General features: G+C 43.8%; 1 protein-coding gene across 6 annotated transcripts in view; it reads right to left on the reverse strand.

The window, feature by feature from the left end:
• The window catches only part of LOC148318396 (uncharacterized), a 193,612-nt gene that overhangs the window by 160,177 nt on the left and 15,297 nt on the right, over window positions 1-18,138 (reverse strand). For 5 of the 6 annotated variants that reach the window (XR_015839909.1, XR_015839910.1, XR_015839908.1 and 2 more), the window contains exons 3-4: window positions 16,537-16,637; window positions 8,010-8,209 (exon numbers count right to left, since the gene is read on the reverse strand). Coding sequence is in view for 1 of the 6 variants with exons in the window: in XM_088282998.1 (XP_088139124.1) it covers window positions 8,010-8,035 (26 nt within the window). In the remaining 5 variants the exon portion in view is untranslated. Of the gene's footprint in view, window positions 1-8,009; window positions 8,210-14,124; window positions 14,819-16,536; window positions 16,638-18,138 lie in introns of those variants that run through there. The other variant, XR_015839913.1, reaches the window with a different exon arrangement.

The following is an 18,138-nucleotide window of genomic DNA, read 5'->3' on the forward strand; positions in this document are numbered from 1 at the left end:
CCTAAGGTGAACTAAACCGGAAAGTAGTAATTGGTGAAAACAATCACACATATTTTTTTTTTTTTCGCGGTGGGCAAAAGGCTTTTTTTTTTTTCAAATCATGCAAGATAACATTTGTGGAATCGAATAGAAACATCCTTGCCACGCCAATTTCCGGTCCCAGAAAACATTTGCGATAAAAGCATAATGAAGGCCGCGCGTGTGTATTTGCGCCGGTTGTTCAGACACAATTTTTCACTTCCCACCACCCTGCTGCCGTGGGCTGCGATTCAGTGGCGCTGACCCACATGTCACCTCTCCCCCTCCTCCTCCTCCGACATTCAGCAAGGCCGCCGGAGCGTAAGCAGCGCAGTGGCGGCGGATTAAATTTAGGGGAGGGGGGGTGCGATGTGGCGCCTGATGTGAAAAGACATCTCTATTTATTCCCCAAAACATTCTCAAACGCGCTGACACGTGACGTAACGCGAAGCGACATCGCCGCCGCGGCCGCCGAGCGCAGTGATTCGCGCTGGAAGTGTTCCACATCGCAGCGTGGCGGCGGTCGAGCGTGCACACTTCAAAGTCGCGCACAATTTGCTCCGGTTTCATCCCATATCAAAGGATTCCGAAATGGAGCTCAGCAGCGCCCCCTAACGTCAAATTATTGAGAGGAGCTCAGACACTCTTTCTGTCTCTCGCTCACTCGATCAATATTGTAGAGTGGCTCGTTGTTTGTAAGCATCCGCAGTCTTTCAAGGGGCCGCCTTCACCAATAAAAATGATCGACAGCATTTCAGTAAATGCACAAGGAAGATTATTTTGCCGCCTCTCAAGGAAAAATACACAAAAGTGATTCACACACGCAAACACTCACGCAGTGTCTGGGGTGCAATTTAAATGTAACAAGGCCTCCAGGTTGGTATTCATGCGTGCCACGATGTTTAAGATGAATTACTCCGCAGCATGGAAGAATGCAGTGGATGAATTTATTTATTTTTTTATTCTGCTCATCTTACATTTCCCTGACATAAATATTGTTTTTTTTTCTTTTACCTTTCCCTCACCTTGCGCGGCACAGAGATGGTTGATTGTGCGCTTTAAGAATAAATTCAGTTGTATGATCACTGCTGTTCAAATGCAATCTCAACCAAGCGGCGGGAAATTGATTTTTAAATGATCATTTTTGCAGTGGACTTACGACTTACTGTTATGACCTTACATGTGGGACAGGACGGCCACAGGTGCAAACGCCGCCTCGTCAAGGTACAGCCACTACAATATGTACAGCATTTTTTTTTTTTGCTTATACACATTTTAGGCACGTCATTTTTGTGTGGGAGTGTTTAAAGCATGTTTATATGTCTCCGTTTTTTGCAGCTTTTCAACTATTTCAAGTGGGCATGCAACTCATCCGACATGATAAACAGGGTTTGACCACGGTCCAAATGAAGAGGAAGCACCCGACCGTGTTTTCAATCAAGTCCAAGCTCACTTCTGTTGTCTATTATAACTTCCGGCTTGTGAGGCCTTTCCTCCACGGTCACGCCCTGCAGATCAATGACTAAACTGGCCCAGCCTGCCAAGAGACAAGATCAAGTCTATAATAACACCGTCACTCCATCTTGCTCCGCTGCAGTACATTACCTACACCCCACCCCCCATTCTCAGCCCCGCCCCCCTTTCTTCACCCTGGAGGGATCTTCATTAATGCCCGGGATTTAAATCAAGTACAGTGCGCTGGCCTGGTAATGAGATCACAGCCCGAGCAAAATGCGGCCCGATTTCAATGCTAAACACCGGTCAAAGACAAGACGGCGACCTCAATGGATTCCGGTGATGTGCTGAGAAGGAAGAGTAAAAATAAATAAATAATTACAATAATACATTTTGATGGTTAGCTGACTTTAACTATCAAAATTATTTAATCTATATAATAAAAATAAAAATCGGCATTCAAAACCAGCATATGTTTAAAAATTTTAACTTCACTTCACATTTAAAATTTCAATTCAGTCACCTTTACATTGACTCGATTAAATTATATTTTTTAACTTGCAAAATTATACTCCCACAACTATGCCTACAAAGACATTTTTAAATTATTATTTTTTTTTTTTTTAAACATGCTTACTTAATTTTGTGATCTACAGGTCAAAACGTTGTAATTGTACAGGAGAATATGGATTAAAAAATTAATTTCATGATAACCCAATGTCACTCCCCACTCTGATCCCTCAACGAGCTCGAGGGGCAGACAGGGAGGAGGTTGCTGAAAAGCCAAACTGATTCAAACTAAAAAAAAAAAAAAAAAAAAAATGTAAATGCACTAATTAAACATGGAGGCCGGGTTGCAAAACTTTCCTCCCAACTGCGCCTGCCGGAGCGCACCCCGCCGGCTTTTACGCTTTCATTACAGCGCACAGTCGAGCGGAACGTACCATTGTAAGCAAACAGCATCCCTAAACCTGTGGCCAAACTGAGGTCATAATAAGCCCAGAGGTGGACAAAAAGTTCTCAGAAACAATGTTTTATCCTCACGATCAAGTCTCAAATCAATAAGATCATTCCTTTTATTTTTTCCTGTCACCTTCCAACATTAGAGGAAGCCTGCTCGGAACAACAAGCCCTCATCGACTGCAAGCTGCTTGGGCCATGCATTGCGACAGACAAGGATCAAAATCAATAGACGTCTTTGTTGTCAATTAATCGGAGGGAGCAACGCGTCGGTCCGAGCGAGCATCTGTCAAGCCGCTAATGGGATCCCGAGCTTCGTATTTCATCGGCTGATGAATTCATACGGCTTTCAATTACGCGCAGCAAACTAACTTATTCATGTCAGCCACAGAGGACGAGTTATACACTCGATAAGGGCAATTGTTTTTCTCTCCCTTTTCTATACAGATCATTAGCTTTTAAAATAAGAAAATCGATTCCTGGAATCCATAAAGTGGACCGCGGCGGGGGATTTTGGGGGCTAAATGTATTGGCAACGAGTAGGCAGGCACACAAATGTATGAGTCAACTGCTCCAACGCCCACCTGGTTCATTGCCACCGGCGTCGGGTGTTTAGTTTTTAATGAAGGGTCGAAGAGTGAATATGAGGTAACTGCACGGCAACGACTAGCGTGTAAACGTACGGAAAAAGAGAGGAGGAAACCACATCTAGCAAGAGCTGTTTTTCATTTTGTCAACACTCCTGGTTATTGGGGTTTTTTTTTTTTCACACAATGATGGGTCAGTTTGTTTCTAACATTCCATAATGTATTTATGTTAATACATTTATTTTATTGAACTACTGTATGCTAGAAAAATACAGTGCATGTGTATTTATTAATATTATTTGACCATAGTACACCTTATAAAAACAAATATCTCCATTTATGGCTTCTTTATCTTCCACATTACCGTATTTCTGGACTATAAGGTGCCCCCGTATATAAGCCGCAGCAACTATAAAATAAATAAACTTTGCTCATCAAAACAGAACAGAACCAAAAAAAAAAAATTTAAAAAATTGAGATTTATTTAGCATATTTTCTGAACTATAGAGCGCCCCTACTGGTGAAAGAAAAATCCACAGAAAAGTCACACAGCTGTATTAGCCGTACGGTTCAAAATCTTGGAAAAAATTAGCGGCTTATAGTCAGGAAAATATGGTATGTAAAAAAACTAAAATCTCTATTTTTAATTTGTATTTTCATTATTTTATGATAATGTAAATGTCGGGTTTAATCAGGCCCTATATCAGCTTGATTCTGAATTTTGAACACAGCCGCATTTACAGACCACAGTTATAAGAGGGTGCGCAACCACTTTATTTTGGTTATTGTTCATATTCACGGTAGAAAAAACATATTGAAATGATTTATCTTGATTTCATGTTTCATACTATGCCCAAAAATGCATTTTAACAGGGGTGTGTAGACTTTCCATATCCATTTTGGCTACACGCATCTCCTCCATGTGCGTAGTGTCCGCTCCAGTCGAATAGGATGGAGGTAAAGACAACAAACATCCCGTCACCGCGGCTATCGGGAACTCATTTGTCGTGCCATCAAAACAATGCGACGGCAGAGACCTGTGGCTGTCATCGGCGCTGACGCGTGAATGGCTTGCGCAGGAAACAGGCCGTGTAATTATCCTCTCCACCACTTGTTCCCACCCGTCGCGTCCCGACATCAGTCACCGAGGTCCGCGGTATTGAATTCTGATCGAATCTCACTAAACAAAAGCCGCCGTGCTTCACGCGTCGCCGTCGCTGGCGATCGCTCCCGCATTGGAACATTGGATCAAACACAGACGGGCTCTTCCTCATATTGGTATTCCAATCATGCGCTCGATACACGATGAAGCAAGCGACCAATATGTAAGAACAACTGGATTAGACGGCGCTTTCACAGCTGATAGAAGGCATGATACATTGATTCCATCCCCGGAGCGGCGGCGCTGTCACATTATCAGCAAAAACTTAGCATAATGTGAAAATCCCGCACGCTAAATTGAATGTCAAAATGCGACAAAGACGGCGTGCTCACCTTGGACGGAATGCAAATGCAAGCGGCGCGCAGATGCATGTCCAAATCTACTTAACGCTGGCGAGTCGGCGCCAGTGTGCGCCGACGTTCTGAAAAGCGGCAACAGTGACCTTTCGTATGCTAATGCAAACGTGTACAGTGGCCTACAAGAAGAGACGGGGGAAGGATGGCGATATTTTATGAACATGCCGGCGCAATTGCAAAGCGAACCGAATGTCACTTGACCCGGGAAAAACACTGTTGTTATCCCAGCCTGGATAAAAATGCATCTTGAAAACAGATTTCAAACTTTAATGCTGTCACATGAGCGACTAGCGCTGCACACAACCTCCGTCCGATTTGCTACTTGTCTCACATGACAAGAGTACACCAAGGATTGGTCGTCAGCCAATCGCAGGGCACTTAATTAAAACACATTCAATACCAAAAAAAAGAAAGGATCTTTGACGTCTTTAGCCGTCAATGGGAGTGAATGAGTTCAGAACTTGGAGGCAGAAGTGCTGCTGAGGTTTTGGCTTCATCAAAGTTAAATAGCAAAGAAAGTCCTAGTCCATATTTAATCATTTGTCTCTGGGAACGGAGCGACCAATGAGGCCAACGACCGCAAAGACAGCCTTGGGAAAGCGCGTCACGACCAGTGACTCGGAAGGACTCGGCATGACGCCGAGGCAGTGCAGCCAGTCGTGACCAACGACCATCACGGAAACGGCCACAAGCGTTCGCCGGGGAACTGACCTTCCCTCCGTCCAGGGCGTCGGGAAAAGTTAGATTTGGATTTTTTATTTATTTAATTTTTTTAATTCAGCGTGCAGATGAGGATGGGAAAGAAGGGCGAATGTGCCGTGGGTCAGCCGTGTCGAAGTCAGTTAGCACCAAGCGGTCACACTTGTTTCAGTCAAGGTCCGTCGCGTACCTCCACCACCGTCCGGACAACTTGTAAGCTTGGATGTTTTATTACGCCCGCTCCAACAGAGCCGTCAAGATAAACGTGAGTAAAGAGAAGGCGGGGGGGGGGGGTGGCTGTCAAAAGCAGCTAAAACCAATTACTTTTAAATCAGAATATCACCATCTTCATTGCTGCTGTTGCCCGAAAGAAAAGCAGGGCCCTCGAGCGAGCGCGATAAGGACACCTGACGTCTGCCGCGTTCCCCGCAAGTTGCTGAAATAAGGAAAAAAAAAAAAAAAAAAGGAATGGCAAAAAGACAATCTAGTCTTTTTTCTTTTTTTTTTTTTTTAATATTGTCAGGTTTGTCCTTTTAAATTAAACCTAACTGACAACATTCACATTCATTATTCCGAGTCTACGGGCTTTTCTTTCCGCTATCAGCTCGGCTTTGCCTGTTGAATTATTCAAAGAGGCGCTCCACTGTGGTTCTGCAAGGCCACGGAAAAAAAAAAAAATAAAAATGTCACACTGTAATAGTGCATGTGTCATAATATTAACACATATTGGATTATATTTCGGTTTTATAAGGCAAACATTTATAATATTCTAAAAGCAGTACTTTTATTTAAAACAAAAAAAAAAATCGTAACACCAAATGTGGACTTTTTATCTGAAAAATGTCTTAAAATGAAATGTTCTCCATTAAAAAAATTTTTTTAGCTTGGTTGATATCCATTGAAAAAAATCAGGTCGAAAGTTTGAGGTAATTGAAATGCATTCTGGTTTGACATGATTTTCCACTTTTGAAAAATAATTTGACCTTGTTTAACGGATAATATCTCTCCATCAAAAATTTCCCAAACCATATTGCCACTTTGCAATAAAAAGCAAGGACACACTTTGTTGAGCATTTTGAGCTGAAAACAATAACAAAAAAAAAAAAAAGATTTATATACTTTCCAAATGGACCTGTTCCCAAACACGCCACCACATCCATGTCGACAACAATCGAATAAGTGCCGCCGTAACTATAATGCAGCTCTGCTTAACTTAATAATTAAACCAGATCCCAAAACTTTGAAGATCCTTGTATCGTTCCTTTCGACAGCAATACCTCGCATTCACACACTGGTGGCGCTATCGAGAAAATCTACGATAATTTACTTCTCTCGTCTTTGCTGTGCTCGACACTAATTTGTAACCTATCAAGGGGCCACAAAAGACAAAGGTAGTTTCCAATTACGCTTCATCACAGCCACCCATCCCTTGCAAACGATCCGTGCGCATCATAAACCTCGGATGCAACCCTAAAACAAGTGTGACCTTTATGCAAATCCCCAAATCAATCAGCGAGGCCGTTAAAGCGTTAACAAGCTCGGGCCGTCCCGTCGTTCCCTCGCCCTGGTAAACAGGTCGTCAGCCTTAAGGGGGGCCCCCCTCGGCCTCGGGTGCCACCGGAGCTCTTAATGATGCGGAAAATTAAAAAGGTTTCGGCTGGAACAGTCAAAGCTTGTTACCTTGTGTGAAGGGCTTGTTCGCTGTTCACCTGCTTTGACGCGCCGAACGTGGACCGGAGCCAACACGCAAGGTCTAACAAGGTTTATTATTAGCATTCCAAAGACACAAAATGGTAAAAAGCAATGCAGTGGTGCTAAAAATTTCATTATACTGAGTTATTCCCAACAGTCTATTCCAACTGTGGGCAAACTACGGCGCGGGGGCCACAAGCGGCCCGTTGAACGTTTTAATCCGGCCCGCTGAACTTGAAAAAAATTAAATGAATAAATTTTGTTCATGTTTTATTTTCTAAATACTGTGGTTTTTCAAAGACATATATATTGTTGTAATGCTTTTGTTCACTTTCATTTCAAATTAAATGGGTTTTTTTTTTCTACGATGAGGTGAGGTTACCGTGCAGAAAATATATGTATATATAAAATATATATAAAATAATGTCAGTCCATTGAAAACATTTTCTATATCGTTTTGCGACCGGCCTCACCCGACTGAGGGTCGACGTCTCCCAAGGAAAAACATCAACAACCAGTTGACCCTCAACCATGTAATATTTACTAGCTTTTTCCTCCCCTGGCGTCGCACAAGGGTCTCCACTCATGCTCGTAATAAGTATCCCCATGCAGGAGGCCAAATGTAGTGTCACGTCCAAATGCCACTTGCCAGCGGTTTAATAAGTACAACAAGTGATATAGTGCTCACCATCCCTGCGGACCACTTAAAATCTAACAGCCAGCTGCTTTGTCTTCATATTTGTCTTTTTTTTTTTTTTGCTCCAAAGTTTCAAATGAAGCCTTAAAGAGGTTTTTTTTTTCTCCAAGCAGGGGGGAAATATGACAAGTGTGTCAATATCACAAGCCCTCACACGCTGGTTAAAATTCAGAAAGAAAGGGGCGGATTGTACCGCTGAGGGTCGCCAAAGGGGCTCGGCGGCTCCTCTGATTGGTTGCAAAGGGAGCGGGAAATTGCGCTGAAAATGAAGACCTTTTGCATCGACCCCAATCATTCCGCTTTGCAGCTTCCCGACGTGCCCCTCCGAGTTTTCCCGTATTACTGCCTTGGAATTTACAGGCGGGATTATGAGAAAGATTTACCTTGTGACCTCTGTCCAGTCAGTCATTCTGTAAATATGTCCAGGCGCTGGGAAATTGGCGCCTAAGAGGCGTCGCGGTTGAGTCGGGATTTCGCTGCCGGAGTTTGCTGGTCGGCATCAACAATCGTTACGGCTCAATCTTCCAGGCCCATATTGTCTTTTTCTTTCTTGTTTCTTGTGTTTTGAGCACACTGCGTCGCCCTGTGGGTGGGAATGAAATCAAAAATGTGAATCTGCAAAAAAAAAAACAACAAAAAAAAAACGATATAATCGCAGTTAAGTCCTTAGCCTTGGCGGAGTTCAGCACGACATCACAAAAAGTACTTATTTGTGTTTGAAATATGTTTGAGCATGTTTTTGTCCAATTTACTAATGTTGGCCTTTTCAAAAAAAAAATAAAAAAATACCGCAAATGTACTCAAAGGGTGTTGGAAATGCATTCTCTGCAAAGGCATAGAAGATCCCGCCGTGCTAAAAGCATCACTGTCAGAAAAACTCAAAGCATCAAGGTCCTGAAGACTGTGGACAATCCTGGCAAGGAAAAAGCTTCAGTAATGGACAGAAAGTGAAAGTAATAGCTGAGAGCCTTTTCTCGCTCAAAGCACATGTTGTTGATTTTGGCAGAATATCATATTTCCCCAATTTAGGCATTGTTAATTAAAATCCGATTTGTGCCGGGATTGCACGTACAAGCCTAACTACCTGCATGGTCGGATGCTCCTTTGGCTAAATGAGGAAAAAAAAAAAAAGCATCGCGCTTGTGAAAAAGCCGTCTTCCGACTAACTGACCTTCAGCTCGATGCGTACGTGTGTTATCTAACGGAATGTTTCCTGGACACATCAATTCCCTTGATAGTGTGAGCTGAACTTCCTCTGGCTTTTTAATGTTTGTTCCATCGGGACCTGATGCCATCATTGTAAGACGATAAGAAAGTGACGTCACCCACAACATGACGTCAACGTCCCACCCGAGGGACCCGACATCGGCCACCCACACACACATCCAAACTGCAACAAAGTTGTCTTCAAAGAGTGTGTCTTAACATCTTAAATGGACATTTTTGTGCCCAGAAAATTCGGCCATGCGACAGGCCGCTTAATACCTAAAGCAGGGGTGGGCAAACATTTTGATTGGCGGGCGACAATGCGTTCTAAAATATGAGAGAGGGGCCGGACCAGGAGCAGATGGATTGAGAGTTTTGGTAACCTCACCTCATCAGAGAAAAAAAATATATTTAATTTTAAATGAAAATGAACAAAAGAATGACAAAAAAATATCTCTCTCTCTCTGTCACACCAAAATATTTAGAAAATAAAACATTAACATGGTTTATTCATTTAATTTTTTTCAAGTTCGGCGGGCCGGATTAAAACGTTTAGCGGGCCGCATGTGGCCCCCGGGCCTTAGTTTGCACACACCTGAGCTAATGTATGATGTCACCAGGTAAAGGAATCCCAAGCAATAATGTTGATAAACGTTCACACATCAGTTAATCATTCAATCAATCAATCAGTCATTTTTGATCGCAAATTCTGCCTAGCAACAAGCAGTTCATAATGAAGCATACGATGTCACTTAAAAGAATCCTTAGAAAAACCCTGAATCTTCTTCTGCCGAGCAACAAGTGTTGCTTCATACAACATGATTTGTGATTAATATCCCCGAACTATCCTGGAATCTTTCAGTGGGATGAGTCCATTTTTTGCCCACCCAATTCTGCCTAGCAACATGCGATGACACCATGAAAACAAATCCTGAGCAACACTGCAGATGACGTGTCACAGTAAATGTTTGGAAACATCTTGGAAACTTAACTGGAGAGTCACATGCATCATATCTTGTAGTTTGTTTGAATGGCTCGGTGGGTGCTGCTGTTTTGGTTATCAAATGATTGAGGAGCGCCAATAGCCTCAAAACTGAGCCACAACAAATACCTGTTTATTTCTTTTTCCAATAGAGGCGGAATGGAATGTTTGGATTGAGTCAGGTAGTCTCGAGGGATGACCACTAGTTGACGCAATACGGTAATAGAATGGAATAAAATGGAAGGAACAGCAATAGAAGCTAAAATCAGCCATTCTGAGTATCTAATTGGAAATGTGTTGGAAAGCCATGTCTAATAAATGTTGCATTAATGGAAAGAAAATGTTGCGATCAAACACAGCGGCGGCGCGGCGCGAACAAAGACAAGCGCTGACTGACACCTTGATGCTACCGCTCTAGTTCATATAACTCGCACCGGAACGCACATCGGCTGGTACATCACTCGCTCTCTTTTTGTGCGCTTGATATTTGAGCGGTGGGTGTGATCGGAAATCTCTCTCATCTACTTCCACCATCCAGAACACCCCACCTCACTTCGCCCCCCCACACCACCCCCCTGCTCAAATGGAGAGCTGCGGGGGGAGGCGGGGAGGGGAGAGTGGCAGGCCACGGCTGCTTCCTTCACTTACCCACCACTCATGCATGATTGAGAGGCTTGTGCAAGCTTGAAGGACTGCATCATTTATACTGGGCTCCTTCAAAAATCAAGTGGCGAGCGACAGCTGGTTAATATTGACAGAGCGAGGGAAAAAAAAAAAAAAAAAAAGAATAACCGCAAGAGCAGGTAAAGCCAAAATGAAGCCAAAGTTGATCCCTTCTGCTTTCCCAATGCTACGGTACCGTAACAGAGTAAGATAATCCAGGGATGAGAACTGCTATGGCTTCGAATCGTTAGCTGTGATCAACCAATCAGAAGACAGAAAAATGCAGATGTCAATCTAAATAGTAAATCTAAATAGTAAAAGAATGTTTCTAATAGTTTGTATGAGGTACGTGACATATGACAGAATTCACGATTCCGAAGGCCATGGGAAGATTATATTGAAAAAAAAAAAACACTCAAAGAAGCTGAGGTGGCATCTGCTGACAGGCAAACACACTTTAAAAGCTTCATTCTCTTTTTGTCGCAATTTGCCGTCGGGAGAAAGCAAGGCAGCAAATATTGATCGTTTATGTGTGTGCGAACCGCTCGCACGTCAAACGAAAGACGCATCTGTTAGGTCGATGCGTGGTGTCAAACCTGGCGCGCAAGCCACCTCGGGCCATCGATGACATTTGAACTTCTGCTCAATATTTGTTATCTATCAAGTGGGGAACGTTTACCCTTGAGTACAAACGAGACAGGACAAGCACTATGATAATAACGTACAATTTGATCATAACTTGTATGCAAGGAGACAGCCGAAATACAATCGGATGGCAATTTGGGAGAAGTGTTTTTTAAAGCATAATAAGCACTTTTCAAACCGCTATTGTTCCACTTGTCTGACATGTCCGAAATAGATGCCGCACTATTGCTGTTGCACTTTCGAAAAACAGAAAAGCTGTTGTTAAATGTCATTTTCCTGTCATTAAATCTGTCCGAATGAGAAACAAAGCCAGGGTACATGCCGGACTCTGATTTTTGGCGTCACATCCATAGCGGTGATACATTTATGTGAGTTATAACCGGCCCGCTGAGGGCAACTTTAGCGACAAAGTGGCCCGTGATGAAAACAAGTTTTGGACCCGAGATCTGAGGAGTGCTAATGTAAATGGGCCTAAAGTAGAGTTTCAAAATTTTCCCTCCTACTTGCCTGCTATCGAGTGATGTGGTCATTGAATGACCTGATTAATGATTGGAAGCAATTTCAAGTAGCGCCACTTATCCTTGGAAAGTAGATAGATCTGTCCAGAACATTACCGTTGCAGAATTCTGAGATTCATCATGTAGAGCAGTTGAACGACCGCCAACCCTCAGAGCGTCAAACACCGATCACTCAACTCTGCTTTTTTTGTTGTTGTTGTTGTTCTTGCCGAAGCTCTCTTCTCCTTCCCTGGTTGAAGAGATGCAACGCTTGCACCTGTCAGTCACAGCTAACAGTGGCAGTTTGATGCTTTTAAAAGTGTAACACGGTGCTGTGATAGGGAATAGAAAGCCCACGCTCAGGTTCTGGCTGCTTACTTGTCGGCTTTCCGGTGGGAAACGGAGGCCATTGCTGTGTTTACCGTTTCCTCTTTGAAACCTTTGCTCGCACTTTACCGATCCCCCAAGACTGGAAACAACAATGGAGAAAACATCAGACGGCTTTTCGTTCTCAAAAACAGGACGCATGAATCAATACATGCTATCCCAGTTTGTTGCGTGTGCACTCTGACATCATGTAACAAAGGTCACAAAGGCTAAAGTTTCGGAGATTAAAACTACAAGTTGATGAAAATCCATAAGAATTTAGGCAGGGGCATTTGAATTACTGTATTTTTACAACCATAAGGTGCACTTTAATGTCCCTTAACGCATTCCAGACCGCATGTTAGCACACCCTGCTTGTCAATGTCTGCTATTGGTAAAGATGCCTGGCTCTAGAGCTAGCATGCGCGAGCTAGCATGCGCGAGCTAGCATGCGCGAGCTAGCATGCGCGAGCTAGCATGCGCGAGCTAGCATGCGCGAGCTAGCATGCGCGAGCTAGCATGCGCGAGCTAGCATGCGCGAGCTAGCATGCGCGAGCTAGCATGCGCGAGCTAGCATGCGCGAGCTAGCATGCGCGAGCTAGCATGCGCGAGCTAGCATGCGCGAGCTAGCATGCGCGAGCTAGCATGCGCGAGCTAGCATGCGCAAGTCACTTTTGTACTGCATGTATTATAAACAAAGGAGAGCGAAAGAGAAGCACAACGGACAAGTAGAACGAGAAATGAACTCAATGGGGTAGTCCATTGCGGCTTTATTGTTTGTGATTGCAGTAGTGCATCACTGGGAAAAAAAATAGAGCAGGTTAAACAATTTTCTCTTCTTACTGTCAAGGGACTCATCTTGAAGGAGAAAATTTGTCTAAAAGATCTTTGCAAATGCAAATGAAAGCCCCGTCGGGTGAACCCTGACATCCGTTGGGATGATATGATATGCAAAACATACTCAAGCAGGAAAATGGAGTGTCGGCTCCATAAATCAGCGTGAAGTTCCGTCAGATGGAATCCCCGAGAGGAAAGCGGACGGGAAAAGATGGGCCGAGACCAAGAGGACGGCTTACACCCGCAACTACGCTGAAAAGACTGTGAAGGGCAGCGAGGACAGTCATAAATAAAGAGTTAAAAGGGGATGAATAAAAGATCCAGGGTGGAATTCTCCCTGCAAAAGCAGTCAGGAGTGGGACCATCCCCTTCACTGACCCACCGATTCGGAAGATTCAACGCACGAGGTTGCATCCTCGAGGCCGTGACCTTCTGTGCATTGTTTCAGATGGCAACCAGTGCTCCACAACATCCAACTTTGAGGTAACTAGGCCGCCACATCTTGAGGCTTCTTGAGAAAAATCCACAACATGGCCTTTTTTCTAAATTACTAAAAAAAAAAAAATAGAATAAGAACCGCTCCAGTATATTCAAGTCACATAGACGCAAAGCATTCAAGTTTGCTATCCCGCAAATAGCATTCAACATCTGGCCGACATTTTTTTTTTTCTAGCCCACCCTCATACAACTTACATGCATGTCGTTGCCCTTTACCGTGTCACGCCGGTCCATCCTGATGGATCACCTCCGGACTGCCTCCCCTGCATGATCCGTCTCAAATTTCTTAACACATCGTTCATTTGCATTTGCCTGCTTGCACCTTGCTCGTTAGCAGCAGTTGGGTTGCCGCCCCAACATGGCCCCCGAGGGACTCTGTTGATCCTGAAGCTTTTTTTTTTTCTTTTTTTTTTTAACTCTTCGCTCAATACAACCGCAGCCCAGATTCAAATTCATCCCAGATCGAGCCTTCTCACAAGATTACTGCAAAAAAAAAAAAATAATAAATACTCGTACTTTGTATTATTGAAAGGTGTAAATTGTTCCGGCAGACTTGGAGAAAAAAAAAAAAGGTGCAAAAATGCTCACTGAGCATATCATAAGTGGTGATAAATGATAAGCAACACCTTTATTCTGAGATGTTTAAAACTTTCTGGTGTGTGAATAATGAAAGCCTGAGTCAAGAACTTTTTTTTTTGTTTTTTTTACTTTAATTTCTTCCAACTCAATCATAAAAATAGATTCTACGAGAACATAACGGGATCCTAATCGACAGTGTGGCATTATAATGACCATCCAACTTGCCGAATTTAAGAAAAAATGCGTGGCGAGATGAAAATGCAGGCCGCAAGGGGGGAACTTGCCCACAGCCTCCGAAGCCTCAACAGTGAACCGAGCGACATGGCGCATCAAACGGGCTGTGGAAAACAAACTTCAGCTTCAGCCCCGCAGCTGCGCAGCCAGGAACCTCCACAGGAAAATCAAGGAAGCCGTCAAGCGGCCGAGCGGATCGCTATCAAACACAAACAAACTCCTCAGCCTGAGGAAATAAAAGATCCATCTTGCTCCTCGGCCCTGCCGTGCTGTTTTTCCGTCAGCAGGTTAATGCTTTATGGTGCCGGCGTCGGGATTGTTGTGCGTGGGCCTTTGATCCACTGGAAACCCAACAGGGACTCAAAGGCCAAAAAAATAAATAAATAAATAAAAACCCTTAGGATGATGTGAGGTAACATGGATGTGCTTTTTTTCATTTTATGGTTTATTTAGGTAGGCAAGCCTGCTTCGTCGACTTTTGTGATGCTCGCTTCCCCTCCGGGCGACAAGCTGACTTCTTAATCGTGAAAATTGCGGCTTGATTGCTTGTGGTCTTTCTTTCTAAATCACTCCAGCGAATGAGGTCCACAGGTGAGCAATTTCTCAACAACTTGGAGGGGTCAGTAAATAGCCAGTGAGCCGTGGTTGATTCTGCGTTTTTCACATTCTTTCTCATGAGGGTTTTCTGTATAAGAGTGATAAAAAGCCATTTCAATGATTTTTCCAGAAACTTTTGTCCTCACAAACCTCGACTGAGTGCCTTGATTTGTTCCGGAACCGCGATTGTGAGTCAGAAGGCTTGAATCTAGGCAGAAAGCTTCGTGAAATTTGCCAAAATTTTACCTGTGCGTCTGACAATTGGTGTAGTCAGGTCAGGTTGACACCTCGCTCCGCCCACACCCGTGACTGGGGCTTACTTGGGCAAATTTAGCTTCAAAGCAAAAAGACAATTTTCCAATTTTGTGCATCTTGATAAACATGTCGTCACGTTTTTGTGTTAATCAGAGAATCTTGTTTCGGCGAGCAATTTCTTTTTATTTTTATTTTATTTCATTCTCACCAAAATGGCAAACATATACAACAAGGGTGTGTAAACTTTTTGATTGGCGGGCCACAATGTGTTCTAAAATTTGACAGAGCGGCCAGACCAGGAGCAGATGGATGGAGTGTTTTGGTAACCTCACCTCAACGCAGAAAAAAAAAATAATAATAATTTTAATTGAAAATGAACAAAAGCATTATAACAGAATATTTAGAAAATAAAACATTAACAAGGTTTATTCATTTCATTTTTTTCAAGTTTGGCGGGTCGGATTAAAACGTTTAACGGGCCACATGTGGCCCCCGCGCCGTAGTTTGCCCACACCTGATATACAACATAAGCTTAAGTCCACAATCCTGTTCCTCGAGGGCCGGTCTCCCACCCGTTTTGCATCCCACCTCGCTGCAACACACCTGATTCAAATAATCGAACAATCAGCAAGGTCTGCAGAAGCTCGATAACGATCACGTGTTGCAGCAAGGAGGGACGGAGAATCGGCAGGACAGCAGCCCTCGAGGAACAGGATTGAAGCCCCCTGATTTAGGTGTCCTTGTGACTTTTTTGCGCAACCTGCCATGATAAACAAGTCACACAATATCATGTCAATCAGGGAATCCAGTGTCGGGGGTGGGGGGAGGGGCTAATGTGGCAACACTGGCACCATTTAAAGCAGTTTCCCAGTTCTGTGCCATTTGAATGCATCAATTGTGGAAACAGGCAGTCGAGGAACAAAAGCTGCCTATCCCTCAGCGCTAGCGCGATGTTCCAAGGGGTTAAAACAATATCCGCAGTGATAACTGCAACGGTGAATGGGAGTGTGAGATTTGCACCGGTGATTATTCCGTTAGACGCTGCCGCCACTTTGATGCGTGATCATACTGTCGATGGCTCGGGGAGCGCACAGATAAAATGGCACCTTCCGTAGTCGCGCCACCCACACTCGCTCGCGTCGACGCTCCGCTCTAAATCCCCAAAGTGTTTGCCCTATATGCAGGAGTAAAGGAGAAAGAAAGTGCGCGGGAAATGTCAAGGCTGCTTTGAAAGCAAACCGGGTCGCTTCGTGTGCCCGAGGGGGGTCGCGGGAAGCGGAATGACGTTCCTCGCTAGCGGGGAGGAATGTTTGTAAAACATCACTGTTTCCACATCAGCCGTCCTATGCCGTCTTGTTCTTGATTTTTCGGGACAGGAGGGACCAAAGAGGACACAGAGGTGTCGAAACACGCTGGCAAACACGCAAGTTGCGTTCGACTTGTTACCTGACACACAAGTCGGAGGCAGGTCGTCAAAAAGTGCTCTCGCATGCGATACATCGAGGCCAGCGCGGTTTAAACATTATTTAAGGCCAGCTCAAAGTTACTCACTCTCAAAATTCATCTCTAAAGCCTGTGCCAGGCGTCTTCAATCCTGTTCCATCGAGGACCGGTTTCCTGCTCGTCGTCCATCCCGCCTTGCTGCGACACACCTGAATGAAACGATCAAATAATTAGCAAGGTCGTCAGAAGCGGGATAACGATTCTGATTACTCGAATCAGGTGTGTTGCAGCAGAGAAGGGACGATTGGCGGTGACAACAACAAGTCCCCACCGTGCCGCCCACTTTCCACTCCACTCTCGGCGATGGCGCCACGTCGCTTCCAATGAAGAAGCCGGACAAACAAATTTCATTTGCGCTCATGCTTGGTGGCTGTTTGGAATCGATCTACCTGGCGGAGATTCGAGCCGCCAAATTACAGACAGCTGCATGGAGGAAATGTTAATAGACTTGGCGTTCACTGCATGTCGAATGATGTCGCATTACGGGGGAGGGCAACCTTTATGTCAAGGTCATGCTACGAATAAATTCATGAAAAAAAAAAATTGCCACAAGATATCCACCCATTTTGTGTTCCGCTAATTGTCTCCCGGGTCAGCTTGAGCCGACGACAGCAGACATTGGGCGAGAGGCAGTGTCAACCCTGAAGGCAGCCGAGACGCAATTGAAGGCGCAATGAAGCCATTTTGCAGACGATAAGCCACTAATTTTTTCCTAGATTTTGAACCATGCGGATAATACAACGGTGCGGTTTTGCTGAGGATATTTTTTTTTCGCCACTAGGGGCGCTCTATAGTTCAGAAAATAAGCTAAATCTTGATTTTTTTTTCCCTCTTGGGTCTGTTCTGTTTTAACTAGTAAAGTTGTTGCCATGTTAAAAGGCACAATCTGTTTATGCACCTTTATGTGCATTCGCAGTAGAAAATTGTTCTGTACATGCAGTAAATAACTACTTTGGTCAACATAGAAAACTGTGGCTTATAGCCTGGCGCAGCTTGCATATTATTATTTATTTATTTATTTATTTTATTTTTTTAAAAAGAGTTGATACTGTTTATATAAAGTGTGTCTTATAGTCCGTAAAATACGTTATTTGTGGAACTGGTTATTTTGGCTTCAATTCCACAGCTCCTAATTTTGAGCCTAGACAGCTGGCGACTCTCAACTGCAATGATTTTTAGCACGGGGGTCTAAATTTGATGGGCGTGTTGATGATTTATTTTTATGAAAAGGTATGCAAGGGCGTGATTATCCCCATTGGGCTTTTGATATCGTTGGAAGCTCCAGTTTCACAAAAATGTCTCGTAATGCACGTTAAAGATGAATCCAAAATTGCATCCGCAAAATGATAAACGTTAATTTATAAGCCAATAACGCTCGCACGGGTTTAAATGAGCTGCGACAACAAGATGTCCGTTTGCTGTACGCCAGCAGGGAGGTAAAAAAAAAAAAAAAAAAAGAGTGAGCACAAAACTGTCGCCGTGACGATTATGTATGTTTTTCAGGTGGGTACGTCCCCCGATGCCAAAAAAAAAAAAAAAAGTGTTGTCATTGTTCGATTACCCCAGAGGGGCGTAAAACACAAAATGTACTCGCAACATGTTCCGAGAATTGTGAGAAAAGCAGCATTTTGAAACAAAAACTCACTGCGC

The sequence above is a fragment of the Idiotropiscis lumnitzeri genome, chromosome 19 (assembly GCF_059441095.1).
Source record: "Idiotropiscis lumnitzeri isolate Australia: NSW breed Sydney's pygmy pipehorse chromosome 19, RoL_Ilum_1.0, whole genome shotgun sequence".
Lineage (NCBI taxonomy): Eukaryota > Metazoa > Chordata > Actinopteri > Syngnathiformes > Syngnathidae > Idiotropiscis > Idiotropiscis lumnitzeri.